This window comes from Ursus maritimus, unplaced genomic scaffold, assembly GCF_017311325.1.
Source record: "Ursus maritimus isolate PB19 unplaced genomic scaffold, ASM1731132v1 scaffold_37, whole genome shotgun sequence".
Lineage (NCBI taxonomy): Eukaryota > Metazoa > Chordata > Mammalia > Carnivora > Ursidae > Ursus > Ursus maritimus.
In genome coordinates, this window is record NW_024426341.1 from 517,508 (window position 1) to 542,244 (window position 24,737).

Here is a 24,737-nt window from a genome sequence, read left to right on the forward strand (position 1 = left end):
CAAATTTTTTCTTGTGATTGAGTTCCAGTTTCAAAACACTGCAGTCTGAGAATATGCAGGGAATAATCTCAATCTTTTGGTAACAGTTGAGACCTGATTTGTGACCCAGTCTATGGACTATTCTGGAGAAAGTTCCATGTGAACTTGAGAAGAATGAGTATCCTATCGTTTTAGGGTGGAACGTTCTGTATTTATCTATGAGGTCCGTCTGGTCCAGTGTGTCATTCAAAGCTCTTGCTTCTTTGTTGATTTTCTGTTTAGATGATCCTTCTATTGCTGAGAGTGGAGTGTTGTCGTCCTCTACTATTGACATATTATTATCAATATGTCTCTTTATTTTGGTTAACAAAGGCTTATGTAGTTGGTTGCTCCCGTGTTGGGGGCATAGATATTTATAATGGTTAGATCCTCTTGTTGGACAGACCCTCTAAAATGATAGTGTCCTTCTGTATCTCTTACTACAGTCTTTAGCTTAAAATCTAATTTGTCAAATATGAGAATTGCTATCCCAGCTCTCTTTTGAGGTCCGTTGGCATGAAAAAGTGAGGTTCTCAATTTCCTCATTTTCAGTCTGGATGTATCTTTATGTTCAAAATGAGTCTCTTGTAGAAAGCATATGGATGGGTCCTGTCTTTTTATCCAATCTGCAACCCTGTGCTGTTTCATAGGGGCTTTTAAGCCATTCATGTTGAGAGTGATTATTGAAAGATGTGATTTTATTCTCAGCATGTTGCCTGTGAAGTCCTTGTTTCTATAGATTATCTCTGTAAATTTCTGTTCTGTATTACTCGTGGAGTCCGTCTCCTTTTATAGAACTCCCCTTAATATTTCTTGCAAGTCTGGCTTGATGGTCACATATTCTTTCAGTTTCTGCCTGTCTCAGAAGCTCCTTGTTTCTCGATCCATTCTGAATGACAGTCTTGCTGGATAAAGCATCCTTGGCTGCATGTTCTTCTCATTTAGTACCCTAAATATGTCTTTCCAGCCCTTTCTGACTTGCCAGGTCTCTGTGGACAGGTCTGACATTAATCTGATAATATGAACTAAATATAGAAAATCCTGCAAACACAACCCTTACGAGCACACTCACCATGATGAGCCCCAAGTCATGTGTAGAATTATTGAACCACTATATTGTACTCTACTATATCATTCTCTATGTTGACATTATGTCCTGCACCAATAAAACCTTATTAAATTGAAAAATTTTACTCGTGGTAGACCTTTTGCAGAGATGGCCTTAATTCACCACTTATCTCTGTATCCATGTACTTGGCAATGTGACTGTGAAGCTCCTCCCATTGAAAGGTGGAGTCTATTTCTCCAATGTTGAATCTGGACTGAACTTACTGTTTTATTTGCCTTGACTACTAGTGTATGCTGAAATGACAGTGTGCCTCAAGGGGCCATTGTGTGTTTCTGCTGCTCTCTTGTAACCCTGCCTCTGCCATGAATAAAAGTCCAGTCTAGCTTGCTGTAGGAGGAAACTGACCATAGCTCAGTTGCTCATGGCCAACCTAGAACAGCTTAGCACCAGCAAGACTACAAATGTGAGAACACAGGATTAGCAGAGCACTTCCAGCTGACCCACAGCTGACTGCAGCCTCATGAGGAGACCAGCACTGACCAGAAATCTTCCCCAACATAGACCCCTATGTGATTTTAAGAGAAACATTGTCTTATATAATTTACATTTAGCATGGCTTGTCACGCAGCAATAGCTGACTTATTCAATAATAATCAGTGTAAACACAACTGAAAATATTAAGAATAAAATACTGGCTCTTATATTTGACATTTGTTCTGATATTTGAAAGGACTATTCATAATGGTCTGGTTATTCACATTTATTTCAGTTAACTGTACTAAAAAGTTACCACCATATTGAGACTCCCATCCAGGTAACTGGTAGAGGTTGGAAAGACCTGTATGTTTTTGCAGGTATAATTTGTGGAACCCTCAATCACAATTTTCCATTCCCAGAGCATTACTGGACAGGAATTCAAGCCCTTGTCTGTGTCATCCTTTGATCATATGATGGAAGAGAGTTTAGAGCATAAAAAGGGTAAAGAAATTAATGACAGAGTGAACACACCAACTGTTTACTTATTCACACTATAATGTTTATGACAACATTTTTAAAGGGGGGAGTTTAAGGCAATGGAAGGAGTTATATTTGTAGGCAGGACTTGAGACTTTCAAATAGAAATAGTAAATCATCCAATTAAGTAATACAAAATCTGCCACTAATTCTTCACTCCAATTAATAAAACACTTTAAACATGGTCACCAAATATCCCACACTTCATTGAGTAGATGTTCATCATCAAAACACATTATCCATGATAAAATATGGTGTGATAGAAAGTTTTACTTTATCATATTTCAGGTCTTCTCTGATACCAAGCCCACCTTAAGTCAATTAGCTTATGTAAATCTGTCCTACTTTTATTTACACTTGGAGAGTGATTTTCATAGGGAATCTTTCCCTTACTATTCTGTGCCAATGATACTGCAACTGCTGGGCTGATGAGGGAATGGGATCCTAATGAGGACTGTAAGTTCCTACAAAACAAACTAGTATAGGTTAGAGTGTACATAATCGAGAACATTTAAGGTATTAACATACAAAGGAATGACAGACACAGAGTGAAAAACTGTGATCTCAGAATTTCTTCCACAATAAAATTATAAAAATGACCGCAGATGCCAATGTCATTTATTTCATAAAACTAGGACCATTCATCGCTATATGAGGCAAATGGGAATCTACAAATGGTTTTTGATTCAAGTTTGGGACTAACTTTGGAAATTAAGAAAACAAAAGGAAAATTGTTGGCTATCAGAAGGACCAGAAAATTCAACAATTGGACTTATTTAAATTCAAAAAAGCAGTTGAACTTTAGATGAATACCCAGTAGTGCAATTGCAGGATCATAGGGTAGCTCAATTTTTAACTTTTTTAAGGGATCTCTACACTGTTTTCCAGAATGGCTCTACCAACTTGCATTCCAACCAACAATGTAGGAAGGATCCCCTTTCTCCACATCCTCTCCAACAATTGTTGTTTCTTGCCTTGTCAATTTTTGCCATTCTAACTGGTGTAAGCTGGTATCTCAGCGTGGTTTTGACTTGAATTTCCCTGATGGCTAATGATTTTGAACATTTTTTTCATGTGTCTGTTAGCCATTTGTATGTCTTCATTGGAAAGTGTCTGTTCATGTCTTCTGCCCATTTTATGATTTGTTTATTTGTTTCTTGTGTATTGAGTTTGAGAAGTTCTTTGTAGATCTTGGATACCAGTCTTTTCTCTGTAGTGTCATTTGAAAATATCTTCTCCCATTCCGTGGGCTGCCTCTTAGTTTTTTTGACTGTTTCCTTGGCTGTGCAGAAGCTTCTTATCTTGATGAAGTCCCACAAGTTCATTTTATCTTTTGTTTCTCTTGCCTTTGGAGATGTGTCACGAAAAAGGTTACTGTGGCCGATGCCGTAGAGGTTGCTGCCTATGCTCTCCTCTAGAATTTTGATGGACTCCTGTCTCACATCATTAGTCATTGTGTTCCTTTTGCCCTAGACCTCCCCAATATTTTTTCATGATGGACAATCAAGATTTTTTTAGCATTGAACTTTTATATTAGGGGGATAGGGGATTGGGATAGGCCAGTAATGGGTATTGCATGGTGCACTGGGTGTTATACGCAAGTAATGAATCATGGAACTTTACATCAAAAACTAGGGATGTACTGTATGGTGACTAACATAACATAATAAAAAATTATTATTAAAAAAAAGCAGTTGTCGGGGCGCCTGGGTGGCACAGCGGTTAAGCGTCTGCCTTCGGCTCAGGGCGTGATCCCGGCGTTACAGGATCGAGCCCCACGTCAGGCTCCTCCACTATGAGCCTGCTTCTTCCTCTCCCACTCCCCCTGCTTGTGTTCCCTCTCTCGCTGGCTGTCTCTCTCTCTCTGTCAAATAAATAAATAAAATCTTTTAAAAAAAAAAGCAGTTGAACTTTAGAAATACTGAAACTCCAGGATATACAAGAGGGATTAAGATCTTCTTTCATGATCTGATTAAAGAATATCAATTCCTGGCTATTAGGCATTAAGCCTGCAAGCACAGCTACTTGTGAAAAAATGGCACCTTTATGGCTGCTCTGAAAAATACATTCAGAGCCCCGTTTATATTTTTGTTCCTCAGACTGTAGATGAAGGGGTTCACCATGGGAGTGACCACTGTGTACATGACCGAGGCCACTGCACTTGAGTGGGAGCTTTGGGTAGCAGCAGAGCTAAGGTAAACTCCTAGGCTTGTACAATAAAATAAGGAGACAACAGAGAGGTGTGACACACAGGTGGAAAATGCTTTATACTTGCCCTGAGCTGATGAGATCCCAAGTATGGAGGAAACTATCTTAGAGTAAGAGTAAAGGATCCCAGCCAAGGGAGCACCAGCCAGCAGCATAGCTGAAAAGTACATCACCGTGTTATTAAGAAAGGTATCAGAACAGGCAAGTTGGATCATCTGATTGAGTTCACAGAAAAAGTGGGGGATTTCCACCTCTGTACAGAAGGACAGCCGCAACAGCATTAAGGTTTGTAACAAAGAATGCAGGATGCTCATGATCCAGGACATCAGAACGAGCAGTCCACAGAGCCGGGGGTTCATGATGACCGTGTAGTGCAGGGGGTGACAGATGGCCACAAAGCGGTCGTAAGCCATCACAGTCAGGAGGAAGTTGTCCAAACTTGCAAAAAGTATGAAAAAGTACATCTGCATGATGCAGCTGTCATAAGTTATGACTTTTCTCTGTGTTTGTATATTCACCAGCATCTTGGGGACTGTGGTGGAGGTGAAACAGTTGTCTACAAAGGACAGGTTGGCCAGGAAGAAGTACATGGGGGTGTGGAGGTGGGAGTCAGAGCTGACGGCCAGGATGAGGAGCAGGTTCCCAAGTATGGTGACCAGGTACATGGACAGGAACAGCCCAAAGAGGAAGGGTTCCAATTCTGGTTCCTCAGAAAATCCCAGAAGAAGAAATTCTGAAATTTGTGTATCATTCTTTAGTTCCATGGAGTTGATGTGACTACCAAAATAAGAGAAAAAGTGCATAACACAATCATGCATTACTAACCTGGCAGACACATTACCCTTTATATTCTGCACTCAAGAAATTAATGTTTATATCTGTGCATGGAACATGATAAAAACACTGAGAACTAGGAATAGAAGAAAACTATCTCAACATAAACCCATTTATAAAAAACCCACAGCAAGCATGATATTCAATGGGGATACAATCAACATTTTTTTCTTTATGATCAGGAACAAGACAGGGATCCCCACTTTCTTGATCTCTACTCAGCATAACACTGCAACTTCTAGCCAAGCTATTAAACAAAGAAAAGAAAAGACAAGTCATCCAAACAGGAAAGGAAGAAATAAATTTATGAACACAAACAATGTGGTCTTATGTGTAGAAAATCCTAAAGATGCCACAAAAACACTAATGGAACTAATAAATTAATTCATCCAAATAACTGGATACAAAGCCAACCCTCAAAAAATCATTGCACTTCTACATACAAACAGTGAACAATCTGAGAAGGGAATAAAATAATTCCATTTGTGTGACATCCAAAAGAGTAAGACTATCACCTCACACCAGTCAGAATGGCTAGTTTAAAATGACGAGAAATAACAAGTGTTAGTGCAGGGGTGGTCAAGAGGGAACCCTCATGCACTGTTGGTGGGAATGCAAGCTGGTTCAGCTACTGTGGAAACAGTATGGAGATTCCTCAAAATACCAAACATAGAAATACCACATGATCGAGTAATCCCGCTACTGGGTAAATAGCGAAGAAGACGAAACACTAATTCAAAAATATATATGCATCCCACATTTAGCAACATTATTTACAAGCAGTCGGAGTGTCCATCAATAGATGAATGGATGAAGAAGATGGACGATTTCTCAGGCATAAAATGAATGAGGTCTTGCCATTTGCAACAACATGGGTGGTTCTAGAGAGTATAGACTTTTTGCAAGTTTCGCTATACTCAGTGAAATAAGTCAGACAAAGACAAATACCATATGATCCCACTTATATATGAATCTAAAAAACAGAACAAATGAACAAAAAACTGCCCAGGCTGTTGAATATAGAGAACAAACTGGTATTTGCCAGAGGGTAGGTTAGTGGGTAGATAAAGGATATCAACAGTTATACATGAGATCTTGCCATTTGCAAAAACATGGATGAATCTAGAGGATATAAAGCTAAATCAAAAAAGTCAGTCAGAGAAAGAAAAATACCATATGCTTTTACTCATATATGGAATTTAAGAAACAAAACAAATGAACAAAGAAAAAAGAGACTAACCAAACAGAAAAAAAAGACTCTTCAATATGGAGAACAAATTGTTGGTTACCAGAGGGGAAGTGTCTGGGGGGGAGGGTGAAATAGATGAAGGGGATAAAAAGTAGGCTATCACGATGAGCGCTGAGTAATGTATACAATTGTTGAATCACTATACTGTACACCCAAAACTAATATAACACTTCATGTTAATTACACAGAGGTTAAAAATAAATTTTAAAAATACCAAAGATCCCCCAAAGTCTTTAAAATTACCCAAATTACCCAAAATAAAAAAATAAAAGAAAACAAAATCTATACATAAAACCATCTTATATAACCATGAAACTAAGAAGGAAGAAATTTTATATTAACTCATAGAAATTAAAACATTTTTATTGTCCAAATATTGTCACAGAATTCAACATAAAAACAATAATCTGTAAAAATCATTTGAAATGCTGAAAACTGTAGAAAATGGACATATAATGTATGGGCATATATTAATAATGGGCAGATAAATATGGTGACCAATTATAGAAAGAAGGACATCGCAGGCAACATGCTGAGAATAAAATCACATCTTTCAAGAATCACTTTCAACATGAATGGCTTAAAATCCCCCATAAAACAGCACAGGGTTGCATATTGGATAAAAAGACAGGACCCATCCATATGCTTTCTACAAGAGACTCATTTCGAACATAAAGATACATCCAGACTGAAAATGAGGAAATTGAGAACCTCACTTTTTCATGCCAACGGACCTCAAAAGAGAGCTGGGATAGCAATTCTCATATTTGACAAATTAGATTTTAAGCTAAAGACTGTAGTAAGAGATACAGAAGGACAGTATATCATTCTTAAAGGGTCTATCCAACAAGAGGATCTAACCATTATAATTATCTACACCCCCAACACAGGAGCAGCCAACTACATAAGCCTTTGTTAACCAAAATAAAGAGACATATTGATAATAATATGTCAATAGTAGAGGACGACAACACTCCACTCTCAGCAATAGAAGGATCATCTAAACAGAAAATCAACAAAGAAGCAAGAGCTTTGAATGACACACTGGACCAGACGGACCTCATAGATAAATACAGAATGTTCCACCCTAAAATGATAGGATACTCATTCTTCTCAAGTTCACATGGAACTTTCTCCAGAATAGTCCACAGACTGGGTCAAAAATCAGGTCTCAACTGTTACCAAAAGATTGAGATTATTCCCTGCATATTCTCAGACTACAGTGCTTTGAAACTGGAACTCAATCACAAGAAAAAATTTGGAAGAAATTCAAACAGTTGGAAGCTAAAGACCATCCTGCTAAACAATGTTTGGGTCAACCAGGAAATCTAAGAAGAACTTAAAGAATGCATGGAACCCAATAAGAATGAAAATTCATCAGTCCAAAACCTATGGGATACTGCAAAGGCGGTCCTGAGGAGGAAATACATAGTCATCCAAGCGTCACTCAGAAAGAAAGAAAGAAAGAAAGAAAGAAAGAAAGAAAGAAAGAAAGAAAGAAAGAAAGAAAAAGAAAAATCTCGAATAAATAAATTAACTTCACACCTTAAAGAACTGGAGAAGGAACAACAAATAAAGCCTAAGCCATGCATCAAAAGAGAAATAATAAAGATTAGAGCAGAGATCAATGAATTAGAAACCAGAAACACAATAGAAGAGATCAGCAAAACTAGAAGCTGATTCTTTGAAAGAATTACTGAGATCTATACACCACCGGCAAGACTTATCCAAAAGAAAAGGGAAAGGACACAAATTAATAAAATTATGAGCAAAAGGGAAGTGATCATGACTAACCCCTTTGAAATAGAAACAATTATTAGAAATTATTATCAACAACTATACGCCAATAAATTAAGCAACCTGGAAGAAACGGATGCCTTCCTGGAAACCAGTCAAAAAATATCAAGTCAGAAACAGGAAGAAATTGACAACCTAAATAGACCAATAACCGGTAACATGATTGAATCAGGGATCAAAAACCTCCCAAAAAGCAAGAGTCCAGGGCCTGATGGATTCCCTGGGAAAGTCTATCAAGCATTCAAAGAAGAAATAATACCTATTCTCCTGAAGCTATTTCAAAAAATAGAAACAGAAGGAAAACTTCAAAACTCATTCTCTGAGGCCAGCATTATCTTGATCCCAAAACCAGAAAAAGACCCCATCAAAAAAGAGAATTACAGACCAATATCCCTGACGAATATGGATGCCACGAATCTCAACAAGACCCTACCTAATAGGATCCAACAGTACATTAAAAGGATTATCCATCACGACAAGGTAGGATTTATCCCTGTGATGCAAGGGTGGTTCAACATTTGCAAATCAATCAGTGCGACAGAACACATTAATAACAGAAGAAACAAGAACCATATGATCCTCTCAATTGATGCAGAAAAAGCATTTGACAAAATACAGCATCCTTACCTGATTAAAACACTTCAGAGTGTAGGGATAGATGGTACATTCCTCAATTTCATAAAAAACATCTATGAAAAGCCTACGGTGGATATCATTCTCAATGGGGAAAAGCTGAGATCCTTTCCCTTAAGATCAGGAACACCACAGGGATGACCACTCTCGCCACTATTGTTCAACACAGTAATAGAAGTCCTAGAAACAGCAATCAGACAACAAAAAGAAATAAGAGGCATCCAAATTGGCAAAGAAGAAGTCAAACTCTCTCTTTTCACAGACGACATGATACTTTATGTGGAAAACCCTAAAGACTCCACCCCCAAATTGCTAGAACTCATACAGCAATTCAGTAATGTGGCGGGATACAAAATCAATGCACAGAAATCAGTTGCTTTCCTGTACACTAAAAATGTAACTGTAGAAAGAGAAACTATGGAATCGATTCCATTCACAATAGCACCAAAAACCCTAAGATTCCTTGGAATAAACCTAACCAAAGAGGTAAAAGATCTATACTCTAGAAACTACAGAACACTTATGAAAGAAACTAAAGAAGACACAAAAAGATGGAAAAAACTTTCTGCACTCATGGATTGGAAAAATAAACATTGTGAAAATGTGTATGCTGCCCAGAGCAAACTATACTTTCAACACCATCCTGATCAAAATATCAATGACATTTTTCAAAGTGCTGAAACAAACAATCCTAAAATTCGTATGGAACCAGAAAAGACACTGAATCACCAAAGAAATGTTGAAAAAGAAAAGCAAAGCTGGGGGCATCACATTGCCTGATTTCAAGCTATAATGCAAAGCTGTGATCACCAAGACAGCATGGTACTGGCACAAAAACAGGAACATAGACCAATGGAAGATAATAGAGAGCCCAGATATGGACCCTCAACTCTATGGTCAACTCATCTTCGACAAAGCAGGAAAAATATCCAATGGAAAAAAGACAGTCTCTTCAATAAATGGTGCTGGGAAAATTGGACAGCTATACACAGAAGAATGAGACTGCATCATTCTCTTACACCATACACAAAGATTTAAAAAAATGAATGAAAGACCACAATGTGAGACAGGAATCCATCAAAATCCTAGAGGAGAACATATGCAGTAACCTCTTTCACATCACCCACAGCAACTTCTTTCGAGATAAGTCTACAAAGGTAAGGGAAACAAAAGCGAAAATGAACTTTTGGGACTTCATCAAGATAAAAAGCTTCTGCACAGCAAAGGAAACTGTCAACAAAACTAAGAGGCAACTCACAGAATGGGAGAAGATATTTTCAAATGACACTACAGATAAAGGGGTGATATCCAAGATCCGTAAGAGCTTCTCAAACTCAACACCCAAAAACCAAATAATCCAGTCAAAAAATGGACAGAAGACATGAACAGACACTTGTCCAAAGAGGACATATGAATGGCTAAGAGATACATGAAAAAATGTTCAACATTATTAGCCATCAGAGAAATTCAAATTAAAACCACATTGAGATACCACCTTACACCAGATAGAATGGCAGAAATTGACAAGAGGATGTGGAGAAAGGGAAACCTTCTTACACTGTTGGTAGGAATGCAAGTAGGTACAGCCACTTTTGAAAACAGTATGGAGTTTCCTCAAAAAGTTAAAAATACAGGTACCCTATAATCCAGCAATTGCACTACTGGGTGTTTACCCCAAAAATACAGATGTAGTGAAAAGAAGAGCCACGTGCACCCCAATGTTCATAGTAGCAATGTCCACAATAATCAAACTGTGGAGGGAACCAAGATGCCCTTCAACAGACAAATGGATAAAGATGTGGTCCATATATACAATGGAATATTACTCAGCCATCAGAAAGAACAATTACCCAACATTTGCACCAACATGGATGGAACTGGAGGACATTATGCTAAGTGAAATAAGTCAAGCAGAGAAAGGCAATTATCATATGGTTTCACTTGTTTGTGGAACTTAAGGAATAGCATGGAGGACATTAGGAGAAGGAAGGGAAGAGTAAGGGGGGCAGAGGAATTAAAGGGGGAGACAAACCATGAGACACTATAGACTCCAGGAACCAAACTGAGGGTTTCAGAGGGGAGGGGGGTGGGGGATTGGGATAGGCCGGTGATGGGTATTAAGGAAGGTATGTATTGCATGGAGCACTGGGTGTTATACGCAAACAATGAATCATGGAACACTACATCAAAAATTAATGATGTGCTGTATGGTGACTAATACAATACACTAAAAAAAATGGTGATCAAATATATGAATTTGCTCAAACTCACTAATTGTTTATGAAAATAGCAAGGCATCCCTTCCACACCCATTAGCCCCTCAAAAACCTTAAAATACTATCACATTAATTGGGATTAGAACTCTTAAACAGGTAGCGAAGTGCTTGTCTTTAATTTTCATCACAGGAATGTGAGGTGCTATCACATTTGGGGGAAATAATCTGAAAATAACTGTAAATTGTATTTACCTCGGGGTTTCTCATCTCAGCACTATTGACATCCTGGCCCATATCAATCTCTGTGCTGGGGTTTGTCCTGGGCAATGTAGGATGTTTAGAGCATCTCTGGCCTCTAGTGACACCTCCCCAGTCTGACAGCCTAAATTGCCTCAGAACATTGCTGAGTGTCATGTTTTAACTCAATCTCAAAATATTTGTGTGTGATTGAGAAAATAGCAACTTAATGAGAAAGAATATGAAAAACGCTCAAAAGTGTCAATGACCCAGCCGCACCCTGAAATACTCTGCAATCACTGAAGTAATGAATTAGCATTATACTAGTTGATGGAGGCAAGTCTGTAAGGTACAATCCAGGGGGACAAGATTTAAAAAAAAAAAAAAAAAGAGCACTGCGCCAGAGCCTAAAGACAATTTACAATGTGCATAAGATTCTATTCCTGAATATGTATGAAAGTGTATGAATAGGAGCACACGGGTAGCTCAGCCAGTTAAGCGTCTGTTTCAGGCTCAGCACCCTGTCTGGCTCCCTGGTTCTCCCTCTCCCTCCACCCCTCCACTCTGCTTGTGCTCTCTCACATGTTCTCTGTCTCTCTGTCTCTCTCTCAAATAAATACATAATAAATACATACACTTTTTTTAAGTGTACAAATATTTGTCTGTGCATAATAGAGAAACATAATATTTTTTGAGAGAGAGAGAGCACAGAAGCTGGGTGGAAGAGGGACAGAGGGAGAGACGGAGAGACAAACTCAAGCAGGCTCCACAATCAGCCCAGAGCCCAACTCAGGGCTCCATCTCATGACCCTGACATCATGGCCTGAGCTGAAATAAGAGGTCACAGGCTTAACCAACTGAGCCACCAGGCACCCCTAGAAATGTAAATGTTAGAAGACACTAAGAGCTTATGGAGCTGATGGGTAGTAAGGAGGGCACATATTGCATGGTGCACTGGGTGTATATGCAACTAATGAATCATCGAACTTTACATCAAAAACCAGGGATGTACTATATGGTGACTAACATAATATAATAAAAATATTATTATTTAAAAAAGAGCTTATGGAACAAAGGATAGCAGTAGGAGTGAGAGTAGGTTAGGCATGGAGCTATCTCAAACAACAGTCTGAAACACAATGACAATCTAAAATTAACTTTCTAGACAGGCAAAAAACAGTATCACTGTAATGACATCAACATGGGTCACTAACTCAAGATTAAAGTGCTAAAGACTTGGGAACAGGGACACTTGGCTGACTCAGTAGAGAGTACAGCTCCTGTTCTTGGGCTTGTGAGATTGAGCCCCCCACTGGGTGTACCAATTATGTTTAAAAAACATAAAAATTGGAAATAAAAGAATAGAACAAAAAAGTGAATAGACAGCATTGTCTAAAGTGAAGCTTTCATCTCAGGTAGAGATATACTACTGCATATTTGTTTAGGAAGAAAAGGTTAATGTTAGTCAAACGATAAAGAAGCATCCTTCCATATGAGGGCTGCAGGTGCCATGACTTTGAGAAATAGATCTAATCACAAAAGGCCAAATGGTACAATAAGGAATACCAGAAAAGTGAACACAGGTTGGAAATATGTATAAAAGACAATGTATTACTTCAAATGTTGCAGAAGAACTTTCTACACTTAAACAAGCAAGAGGAGGGTGGAAAATATGACCAAATGATAGGTTTGAGCACACAAAATCTATTAACTTTCCTACTACCCTCGAATACATCTACACAGACATAAAGGAACTGAAGGTCAAATAGCAAAGTTGATGGAAAATCTCCAACTCCTATGTTTGAAAAAATGCAATCAACAGCAGGAATATAAACACTCTGAACCCACCACACAAAAGCACAGAACTGACACAATCTGCCATAGAGAAAGCAAACATCTAAGAAACCCACAGATATACTCATTATTGCCACTAAGGATATAATTGCTTTTTTCGTATACCCCTTTCACATATTAATTGTTAAAAAATTGTTTGAAATGCCCAGCAAGGAAAAGGACACTGTGAAATGTACGTCTATTGATCCCTTGGTCTGGATCATTCTCATCAATTTGGGAACATCCTCAAATCCCCCCTGGCTTAAGAGAATAAAAAGAATACCCTCACTTGACTGCTTAACCCTGTAGCTAATACCCTATATCTCTATTCCCCTTAATTACAAAAATTCTTGGACTAGTGTTCTACTCTTATTGGGACCACTTGCTGCCACCCATCACCGCTCTTCCACCAGCAGTAGTTAATCCTCAACAATCTCTCCTTCATGGCTGCTTTCAACGTTTACTTTTCTTTCTAGGATCATAAGTAAATGTATTCATTAGTTAATCAGTCAAGCCAACAACCACAGTGATGTCCCAGTGTTGGACTAGGCTGGGTTAGATCTCAGGGGGCGTCAGGTAAATGTTCTCACCATTCTATTCTCTCTCACCCTTTCCTGCAATACCTGCTGGGATTTTGGACTCACCTGCATGGGGGTCTCTGTGAGCTGAATTCCTCCCTCTATGGTTAATGGTGGACACTGAAGCTCTGTTCTCAAACAATACAGCAGGAGTCTCCCAGCCAGACCTAGGACTCCAGAAGAAATACCCGTGTCCCATTCCACCCAAGGTTGCACCTGCTGAGGGACAACAGCAGAAGAGTTATTTACAGCTCACTATCTGCTCCTTAAGCATCTTTCCCTCCTGTTTTTCCAACCTTTGAGCACATCATCCCCCATGGGACACTGCCCTGGACAGATAGGACTTTTTTCTGCAGTTTCCTCGTCCCAAGAGACCAGATTACAAGTCAGTTGAATCCAGTTATTACTCCTCCCTGAACTCACCTGCCTCCCACAGACCTAACCTCCTAGCACCTTATCCAAACCTGAATTAAAGATTTCTCCAAATCTAAGAGTGAATAATTTTTCTTTACTAGGCTCTTTGGGCCCCCCAATTATTGACTTGTCGTGGGACACAACACTGATATCTTCAGAAGGTTGCTATTTCCCCCTTCAAAAAGGTGAAGAACTGTATTGCTTTGATATAAAACCACAGGACTACAGTCCTTGGCTTCCATGACACTTTTGCTAAATCAGTTAAGAGTTTAATGTTTCATTCCCCCTTCTGATTACCCCCCTTTCTTTATCCTTTTCTTCCCCTACCGATCATCAGAGACTATGGACTATGAGAAACAAACTGAGGGCCTCAGAATGTAGGGGGGTGGGGGAATGGGATAGACCGGTGATGGGTAGTAAGGAGGGCATGTATTGCATGGTGCACTGGGTGTTATACGCAACTAAAGAATCATCCAGCCTTACATTGGAAACCGGGGATGTACTGTATGGTGACTAACATAACATAATAAAAAATCATTTAAAAAAAGAGTTTAATGTTTTAAGATAAATTAAGAGCTGTTGTTTCTTCCAAAATTATAAAATATTTTGGTAATTAAAAAATATATATCTAGGTGTAGAGCTTCAGGTTCAACAGATGAAAAGAGTTCTGGAGATGGATGGTGGTGCCAACTGCACAACAATGGGAATGTATTTCATCCTGTTGAGCTGTGCAGTTACAAATGGTTAAGGGGCTCAGTCATCCATCCTCTTATTCTTGATCTCAGCTCGGGTCTTGATCTCAGGGTCCTGAGTTCAAGCCCCACATTGGACTCTCCACCAGGCATGGAGCCTACTTAAAAATAAAATAAAATAAAAATAAAAATAAATGGTTAAGAGGTGGTGAAAGAGGTCATTGGGATTGAGGAACACATTTGCCCTGATGAGCACAGGGCATTGTATGGAGGTGTTGAACCCTAAATTGTACACCTGAAACTAATATTATGCTGCATGTTAACTAAATAGAATTTAAATAAAAACTTTAAAAAAGAGTATACTTAATAAGTGCTAGGAAATGTATAGAATTGTTGAATCATTATATTGTAGCCCCGAAACTAATAAAGCACTATATGTTAATGATACTTTAATTTTTAAAAAAATTAAAGAAAAAATAAAAAATAAATTCAAAAAAGACGAAAGGATAAAAAGATTAGCCATGATTGTCCAAGTGGGATGAATGTAATCACAACAACCCTCCAAATGTTGAGGAGGGAGACAAGAGAGTTGCTGTCCGAGTTGTTGCCCTGCTGACTCTGCGGGTGGAGGAAGAGCCAGGAGCCCAGGAATGCAGGCGGCCAGCAAGAGAGACTGGAATTGGAAAGAAAACACATCCCCCCCTAAGCCTCTAGGAGCTCCACCCTGCAGACATCTTGCTATTAGCCCGATGAGACTCCTTCCAAGCTTCTGATTCCAGAACTGTAAGAGCACATGTGTGTTTGTTTTAAGTAACCAGGGTGGGGATATTTTATAACAGCAGGAGGAATCTTATATGGGCATAGGCAATAAAATTATTTGAGCCAACGGAGTTTAAACCTCTCAAGTCACTTATCAGCTTCCCTTGGATAAGGGAAATTTATATTAAAATCCTACAGTAGTTACAAAGGAAAATTTAAATCGATGTGGTTATATTCTACCCCATCAAACTATACAGTGAATTCCTCATGACATTAATGTGCATGTGGTTTGATTCTGAGGCCTTCAAGGCAGTGACATGGGAAAGGAACTCATGATCAAAATTAAGGTCACTCATTGCAATTTAAATATTTTATTTCTGCATCCTTTTATATCACATAAATTCAAAACTTCATTCTTTTTTTAGTGCTATCCTTTCCAGCTTTCTCAAGATCCCTATCAACACAAGAGATGAAATCATGAATGTGTCTGTGTGTGAACACGTGAGTGAGCTTATTTGAAAGAAAATGTACGCAAACACACACATACACAAGACACAACCATTACCCTCAAATGTTTTCTTTGAGGTGAAAAAGGAAGTTCCACACATTTTATTCATTCCCCACAATGTCCATATGAAGTCATGTTTAGATTCCCACGTTACCTTCAGAAATAGGGAATATGATGCTTGGTATGCTTAAATTTTTAGTAATTACCTAACAAAACCGTTAAAACTTATGTACAGTCTAAAGTCATACACAAATAGAAACTTGCAACATGTACTCTTCATTTTCGTGTAGGTCCTTTAATTCACCAAAGTGGATACAGGTTACATATGCAGGTTATTGTGTATAATTTTACATTAATGATTTAATTCAGTGGAACAGATCTAATGGTGCATGGCTACGGGTAGGATCTAGAGCACAGGCAGCTGACTCTCACTTAAGAGGGGTGGGAGATAACACTTCTAATGGGGAAGAAAGCCAAGTGTTAATATGGATGTATGAAAATGGAATTAAATTTAGGTAATTCGCATGAATCACCAATTTTTTTATAAGTAGAAGATTAGCCTACATATGGAAATGTAGTAACAAGAGCCCATAAAGTGGCTGGGACAGAAGAGCATTACAGCCACACACGACACCATGGATGAGCCTTAGAAAAAATATGTAGAGATTCACTCCTGACTCCACACCCATGAGGACCCAGTAGAGATTAGAAACATTCCCCAGCATATAATTCTGTTTGATTGTAAAGGTGTTACGATATCCCATTTGACAAAGACAGCCTGTTACACAGCAAGAGCTGACTGACACAGTCATCCAAGTGAACAGACCTGAGACAATTACAACATGTGCTCCTCTTTACTTGTTGCATATCTGACCTTAAGGAGAGCAGGCATGATCATTCTGTTATTCAAGTTTACTTCCAATGACTTTATGAACAAGTGACCATATGTGGAGTCCTTTCTGGGTCACTGGGAGAGTGAAGGACATACACCTTTGTGCAGAAGAACTGGTGACCCTGAACCACACGACCAGCAGAACATCCAGCTCTCCTGTGATGCATCCTCTGTTCACATGTGTGGAAGAGACTTCTGAGCAGGAAGGAGGTATGAAATGGATGATATTGTTCTTTTGCTATTTGGGTCTTTGTGATTCCATAAAAACTGCAGAAGTGGTGGCACCTCGGTGGCTCAGTCAGTCAAGGATCTGCCTTCAGCTCAGGTCCTGATCCCAGTGTCCTGGGATTGAGCCCCACCTTGGGTTCCCTGCTCAGTGGGGAGGCTGCTTCTCCCTCTGCCCTTCCCCCCGCTCGTGCACTCTCTCTCTCTGAAAAAAATAAATAAAATCTTTTTTAAAATTGTAGGAATATTTGTTCCATTTCTATAAAATATGCCATTGGTAATTTTGAACAGGGATTACACTGAGTCCACAAATTTCCTTGCGTAGTATGGACATTTTAATAGTATTAATTCTTCCAACCAATGAACATGGAATATCTTTTCATTTCTTTTTGTTGTCTGCAATTTCTTTCAGCAATGTCATAGTTTTCAGTGTACAGGTGTTTCACCTCCTTGTTTAAATTTATTCTTGGGTATTTTATTCTTGTTGATGCGGTTGTAAATAGGATTGTTTTCTTAATTTCACTTTCTGAGAGTTTCTTATTAGTGTACAGAGTGATGGCCAATTTTTGTATATTGACTTTATATCCTTCTCAATTCATTGATTAGTTATAAAGATTTTTTTTCTTTTAAACAATTCAATGAATTACAATGACATACAATAAACAGATTTAAAATGCAAAATTTCCTGAAGTAATGATACTTCATTCAGTAAGAGTACATACTGCATGAGTCCATTTTTTACAATTCATTGATTAGTTATAAAGATTTTTTTCTTTTGAAAATGAAGTAATGATACTTCATTCAGTAAGGGTACATACTGCATGAGTCCATTTTTTACCATTCATTGATTAGTTATAAAGGTTTTTTTCTTTTAAACAATTCAGTGAATTACAATGACATACAATAAACAGATTTAAAATGCAAAATTTCCTGAAGTAATGATACTTCATTCAGTAAGAGTACATACTGCATGAGTCCATTTTTTACAATAAACAGATTTAAAATGCAAAATTTCCTGAAGTAATGATACTTCATTCAGTAAGAGTACACAGTGCATGAGTCCATTTTTTATAGTAGTTTTTTATTATGTTATGGGTAAGGTTTGTTATACAACAGTAAAAAATGTAATCAACCTGAAACTTCTGTTTCCTTATATTTAATTCAGGTGGATGTTGTTAAGAATAAATACAGTGTTAGGAAATATTTGGTGAGTCCAGAAAGTCATTCATGGGTAAGGAGCGTATGCACTTAATGTGTACGTGTGCATTTGTACATTACTTCACACTAAAACACTCCTACACATGTGTGAAAAACACTGACTCAATAATCCCATCTTTTATGTTGAAAGTAAATTTGAAAGAAATTAGGAGAGGATAGAAATTGAAACAGTAAATGTTTGAAAAACAATGAAATTAAAAGAATATACATATTTAGACAAAAATATTTCAAATGGAATGGGCGAACTTAATTTTAGTAATGAATCACTGTTTTTAATCTTAATTCACAAAGGACTCAAAGTCAGAACTTATATTTTTTATTTTTTTTAGGATTTTATTTATTTATTTGACAGAGAGAGACAGCGAGAGAGGGAACACAAGCAAGGGGAGTGGGGGAGGGAGAAGCAGGCTTCCCACCGAGCAAGGGAGCCCAATGCAGGGCTCAATCCCAGGACCCTGGGATCATGACCTAAGCCGAAGGCAGACGCTTAACAGCTGAGCCACCCAGGTGCCCCTGAATTTATATTTTTTAAAAAAGAATTTATATTTAAATCTAAAGTCATGGGACACCTGGCTGTCTCCGTGGAGCCAGCAACTCCTTTTTCTTTTTTTTTTTAAGATTTTATTTTTAAGTAATCTTTACTTCCAATATGGGGCTCAAACCCACAATCCTGAGCTCAAGAGTCATGCATTCCACCAACTGAGCCAGCCAGGCAGCCTAGGCATGCAACTCTTGATCTCAGGGTCATGAATTCAATCCCACATTGGGTGTAGAGATATCTTTAAAAATAAATAAATAAATAACCAGCTCCTAGGTTTGCTGGTCTATTCTACTGGTTTTTTAAATTTATATATCACTGATTTCTGCTCTAGTCTTTATTATTTCTCTTCTCCTGATGGATTTATGCTTTATTTGCTGTTCTTTTTTGATCCCTCTTAGGTCTAAAGTTAGATTGTGTCATGGCTTGGAAGAACAAAGAGTGTTAAATGTCTATGCTACGCAAAGCAATCTACGCATTCCATGGAATCTCTATTTAAAAAATAACAATAAAAAATTAAATAAATAAATAAGTAACTCACATTTATATTTTAGAAATGGAGAATTAACCTTTTGCATCCCATTTCAACAATGGAGGAGAAGCTCCACTTTAATATTTTTTTAAAGTTAAAATTGGATTTAAACACAAAATGCCCTTACCCAAAAGAAGAGAAATGAATTAGTTAAGAGACTAAAATTCACTTTCGCCAAAACAGTGTTACTGAATAAAATGGCTATATTACATTCTTATTTCTGCTGTAACAAATTAGCACAGTAGAGACTTCAAAAAACAAATCTATGCTCTGACTGTTTTGGAGGTCAGAAGCCTGAAATAAGTCTCAGTGGGCTAAAATCAAGATGTCTGCAGGGCCTGGTTCCTTCTGGACGCTCCAGGAGAAAATCTTTTCTTTCCTATTGCAGTTTCTAGTGACCACAAGCATTTTTTGGCTCATTGTCCTTTCTCCATCTTGAAAGTCAGTCACGTGGCATCTTCACATCTCTCTGATCCAAGAATTCTGCCCTCCTTTCCCACATTCAGAGGACAATGGTGATTGTGTTAGTTCCACTTGCATGACCTTGGCCAAGATTAGCTTAAGGTCAGCTGATTAGCCGCCTTATTCCATTTGCTACCTTAAGCTCCCTCTTCCTATACAAAATACCATAGTCAAATTTCCATGGATTAGAATGTGTACAACTTCAGGAAGCTCTTATTCTGCCTACCAGAGCATCTTTTACAAAATAATTTTATTTGGTGCCAATCAAGGGTCCATATATAAAAGAAATTAACACAGGGTTTATCACAGCCCCGAGAATGATGGACACACCAGTTATTCAAAATTTAATGCAAACATGACTTTTTTTCTGAGGAAGACGTACAGCCACCTGCCCCTTCCTCTATCACAGGACCTCAGCCTTGCTACTCAGAGAGTGGTCCACAGACCACGACCTACAGCATCAACGTCACTCAGGAGCTTGTTAGAAACGCTGAACTCCTGGGCCCACCAGCACCTGCTAAAGCAGAATCTGCATTTAAGCCAGAATCCTAGGTGATTCCTATGCAACTTGAAGTTGGAGAAGAGCTGGTCTAGATTGTTTTCTCACACTCTCAATCTGATCTTTGGGGCAGGGTCATTATTTGTGTTGGGAGCTGTCCTGCTCAGTGGAGGTGTTTAGCAGTGTCCCTCAGACATTGCCAGATGTGCCCCGGGGGAAAAGGACCACCTCTGGTTGGGACCACTGGCACAGAGGTTGAAACCTGGGAGCATCCTGAGAGAATACAATCAGCACCCACCCCTTTCTGCAATGATAACTTTGAGAAGCTCACTAAATTCGTCAAGCCGCATTTCTTCATAGGGAATGGAGTTCACACGACTGCTTCCTCACAGAATGGACTTTTATAAAAATTAAATCAGGCAACTCCTATAAGGTGCTAAACTCAGAGTATAGTGCATAAAATATCTCAGTATATATCTTACAATTAACAAACATTTTATAATGACATTTTAATAGCTCTGAACTTGTGATAGAACTGTGAAATTCCTAAATGTTTTGGCAAAATTGTCATGAAGCCCAGAGAGTGTAGTGCCCAGGGGTTTATACTAAAAGAACAAACTTATTATCTTTCTTGAAAAAGGGAGAAATAACCTTCTAGAGACATCATCCACCCCAAGTCAAAGCTTTGAAGGACCCAATGGACTCAGTCAGGATCAATTCCTCAGTCTTAAATAGAAGAAAATGTTCACTCAGGAGTGGGATAAGGGGCTGGGAGGTGAGATCTCTGAAAGGCAGAAGTCATAGAAAAAGAGTAAAAAAACAAAGCAAAACAAAACAAACAAGCAAACAAAAAAACCTGACTTCACCTGCTTATCACCAGTCTCCTAGTAACAGAAATTCAACAGGAAAAGTTTCCTTTCTGTCCACACTAGTGTCCCGCAGGGAAATCATGTGCCTACAGGTGGGAGGAACAGAGAGAAATGATCCTAATGAGCAGACCAAATCAGCTGTAAATACTCCTCTGTTGCAGTCCCGCAGCACAGGCAACCTCGGGCTGGACAGGACCTGGTCGTCTCTTGTGCAGTCCTGAGTCTGGATGGGGCACTGAATTCTGACCCATTCCTGCTCTCTTGTCTGGGGACAGAGCTTCGTCCTCCATCATCTACCAACCAGACAGGTATTTTGATGTCCATGTAGAGACCTTCCTCTCTGAAACCCCATGTAGATGAGTTTTACTGCCCAGTAGGGACTGCAGTTGGTCTGAGAATGAAAGTCAAGAGCATTTACCTGAGGTCACCTGAGGACCAATCAAGCCCAATCCAGAGCTGAGAGTTTGCTGTGGCTGTTTGCTGCTTTGATTAAGAAATGTAGTGATGGATTCATTTATCTATTTATTATGCTAAAAATAGAAGTGAACATGGAACTCAGGAAGTCAAGATTCAATGTTAACAAGTAAATAATAATAATGGAAGCCCAATCCTATGAGAGAGGGGGAGTGGAAAAGTAGAACATGAGACCAAGGATTTTTGCAATTAACCAGAGTAGAAAAGTCAAGTATTAGCTGTGGAGGGACATACAGTGAAGTGAGGACATGTCTTTCATGTTTAAGATGGGACATATTAGACTCCATTTCCATACTGAGCAGAAAAATACAATAGACGAAAGAATTCTTGCAGGTCCATCTATCCAAGAGCAGTACATGAAACATATCACAGTACCTCCTCTCTCAGTATTCAAATGAAATTTTTTGCTTGTATTATGTGGGAAAGGGCCTGCTAATGAGCTTCCTTTACAATTAACGTCATTACCTGTGAGCCTGAATATGGGCTGGCAGAGCTCGCCACACACTTTCTCTGTTGAAAATGGTCTGTGGAAGTCTTGGTGCTTGCATAGTGGGGTCGGAGTGGTTTTATTCCTGTTTTTTATTACATTCTTTCAATGAAAGAATTGCTGTTTATTTCACTAATTTAGCTACTTGCCATTTTGCTTTTTTATGTATGTGTAGATGTATTTGTGCAGAATGTGTGAGAGCGTATAAACTTTGTGTAGTAAAGTCTTCAGAGTTAGTCATAAGATATTCCCTCCGCTGATTTTCTATTTTGTTTGTTTGCTTGTTTTGCTGGAAGAATTGGTCTGTCACCTTAATATTCTTCACTTGTTGAAACCTTTTTTCCAAACACTGAAAGTGCATGTCCTTCTGCACACTTATGACTCACATATCACCCTCTATACATATATTCCAAGTAGTGTTCACGTCTCTGTATTGCTTACTGTTCCTTTTGGCCTTTTATTATTGGATATCTTTCTAAAATAGAAATGCCATCACTTGACACATATTCTTCTTCTTAAGTTTGACCATGGATCACCATTACCCTCCATAAGCACACTTGTCCCACACCTCTTTATGTGAGATGAAACTTAAACTTTAGACACTGCTTCTCTCCACATGAAAAGACTTTTTCAAATTCTTTTATTCATGAGTCCTTGGAAATCTAATTTATGTTTGAATAGGTACAGGAAAGCAAGTCTTCTGCTGTGTGCTATCTGGTAATAAAAATGCCCAAATTTTGTGAAATTTTGGTTTATTCTTTTTACTCATTTTCCCCTTGTGATGTTCATTCTGTAAGGTGTTTCACACCATAAAGATGTCACTACCTTGTGTTGTGGACAAATTTAATTTTGCTCTTTTATTATATTTGGGGGGTATAAATGGGATGTAACCAGGACTGGGGGACACCAGCACCAAGGAAGCTTTCTTTCCTCACAGTCTCTCAGGACAACTGACCTCATTAGATCATTTTCTTCTTTATGTCCATCTCATTTCTCCCTCCCTCTGTCTGTCTCTCTCTATCTCTCTGTCTATTGAACAAATTTTTTTTTTTGCTGCTGTTATTTTTGTAATTTCTCATTTAAATTAAATTTAATTAATATAGAGTGTACTCTTAGTTTCAGAGGTAGAATTTAGTGATTCATCAGTTGCATATAACACCCAGGGCTCATTCCATCAAGTGCCCTCCTTGATGACCATCACCCAATTACCCCAACCCCCCTCTGACCTCTCCTCCAGCAACACTCAGTTTCTGTCCTATAATCAAGCATCTCTTATGGTTTTTCTCCCTCTCTGTTTTTATTTTATTTTATTTTTTCTTTCCTTTCCCCTATGTTCATCAGTTTTGTTTCTTAAATTCCACATATGAATGAAATCATACTGTATTGTCTTTCTCTGACTTATTTTGCTTAGCATAATACACTCTAGCTCCATCCACATCATTGCAAATGGCAAGATTTGATTCTTTATTGGCTGAGTAATATTACATTGTGTATATATACCGCATCTTCTTTATCCATTCATCTGTGGACGGATATCTGGACTCTTTCCATAGTTTGGCTATTGTGTGCATTGCTGCTATAAACATTGAGGTGCAGGTGCCCCTTCGAAATACTATCTTTGTAACATTTGGATAAATACTGAGTAGTGCAATTGATGGGTCATAGGGTAGCACTATTTCTAACTTTTTGAGGAACCTGTGTACTGTTTTCCAGAGTGGCTGCACCAGTTTGCATTTCCGCCAACAGTGTGAGAGGGTTCCCCTTTCTCTGCATCTGGGTCAACATTTGTTGTTTCCTGAGATCTTAGTTTTAGCCATTCTGACCAGTGTGAGGTGGTATCTCATTGTGGTTTTGATTTGTATCTTCCGGATGTTGAGTGATGTAACCATTGTTCTCTGTGTCTCCTAGCTGTTTACAATTGTACCAAAAACCATAAGATATCTAGGAAGGAACCTAACCAAAGAGGTAAAAGATCTATCTATACTCTGAATATTGTGGAACACTTATGAAAGAAATTGAGGAAGGCACAAAAAATGGGAAACCATTCCATGCTCATGGATTAGAAAAACAAATATTATTAAAATGTCTATGCTAACCAAAGCAGTCTACACATTCAAAGTAATCCTTACCAAAATACCACCAGCATTCTTCCCAGAGCTGGAACAAATAATCTAAAATGTGTATGGAACCAGAAAAGACCCCAAATGTTGAACACAATGTTTTATGTTTCTTTACACACAGGTCAGAAAGTGGACATTCTGAAATGGAGCCCCAAGATGATTTGTCCCTGGGAAGCTATGAATAGAAATTTCTGGGTACTATTTCTGCATTCCTATGGAAAAAGTAATACGATGTGTATGCATTCACATCCTAAACACTGTGTTGGAGTGGTTGGGGGAGAGATGAGAAGGACATATAAGTAACACACACCAGGAGGACATGGTGTGTATGTGACAGTGTGTGTGTGTGTGTGTGTGTGTGT

The 24,737-nt window shown here is 38.4% G+C and overlaps 1 protein-coding gene across 1 annotated transcript; it reads right to left on the bottom strand.

The window, feature by feature from the left end:
- Window positions 1-4,122: 4,122 nt before the first annotated feature.
- On the bottom strand, window positions 4,123-5,109 carry LOC103681580 (olfactory receptor-like protein OLF4). Its single transcript, XM_008711167.2, has one exon. It carries the CDS (start codon window positions 5,071-5,073, stop codon window positions 4,123-4,125), a length of 951 nt encoding a protein of 316 aa, XP_008709389.2. The 5' UTR covers window positions 5,074-5,109.
- Between the last annotated feature and the right edge of the window lie 19,628 nt (window positions 5,110-24,737).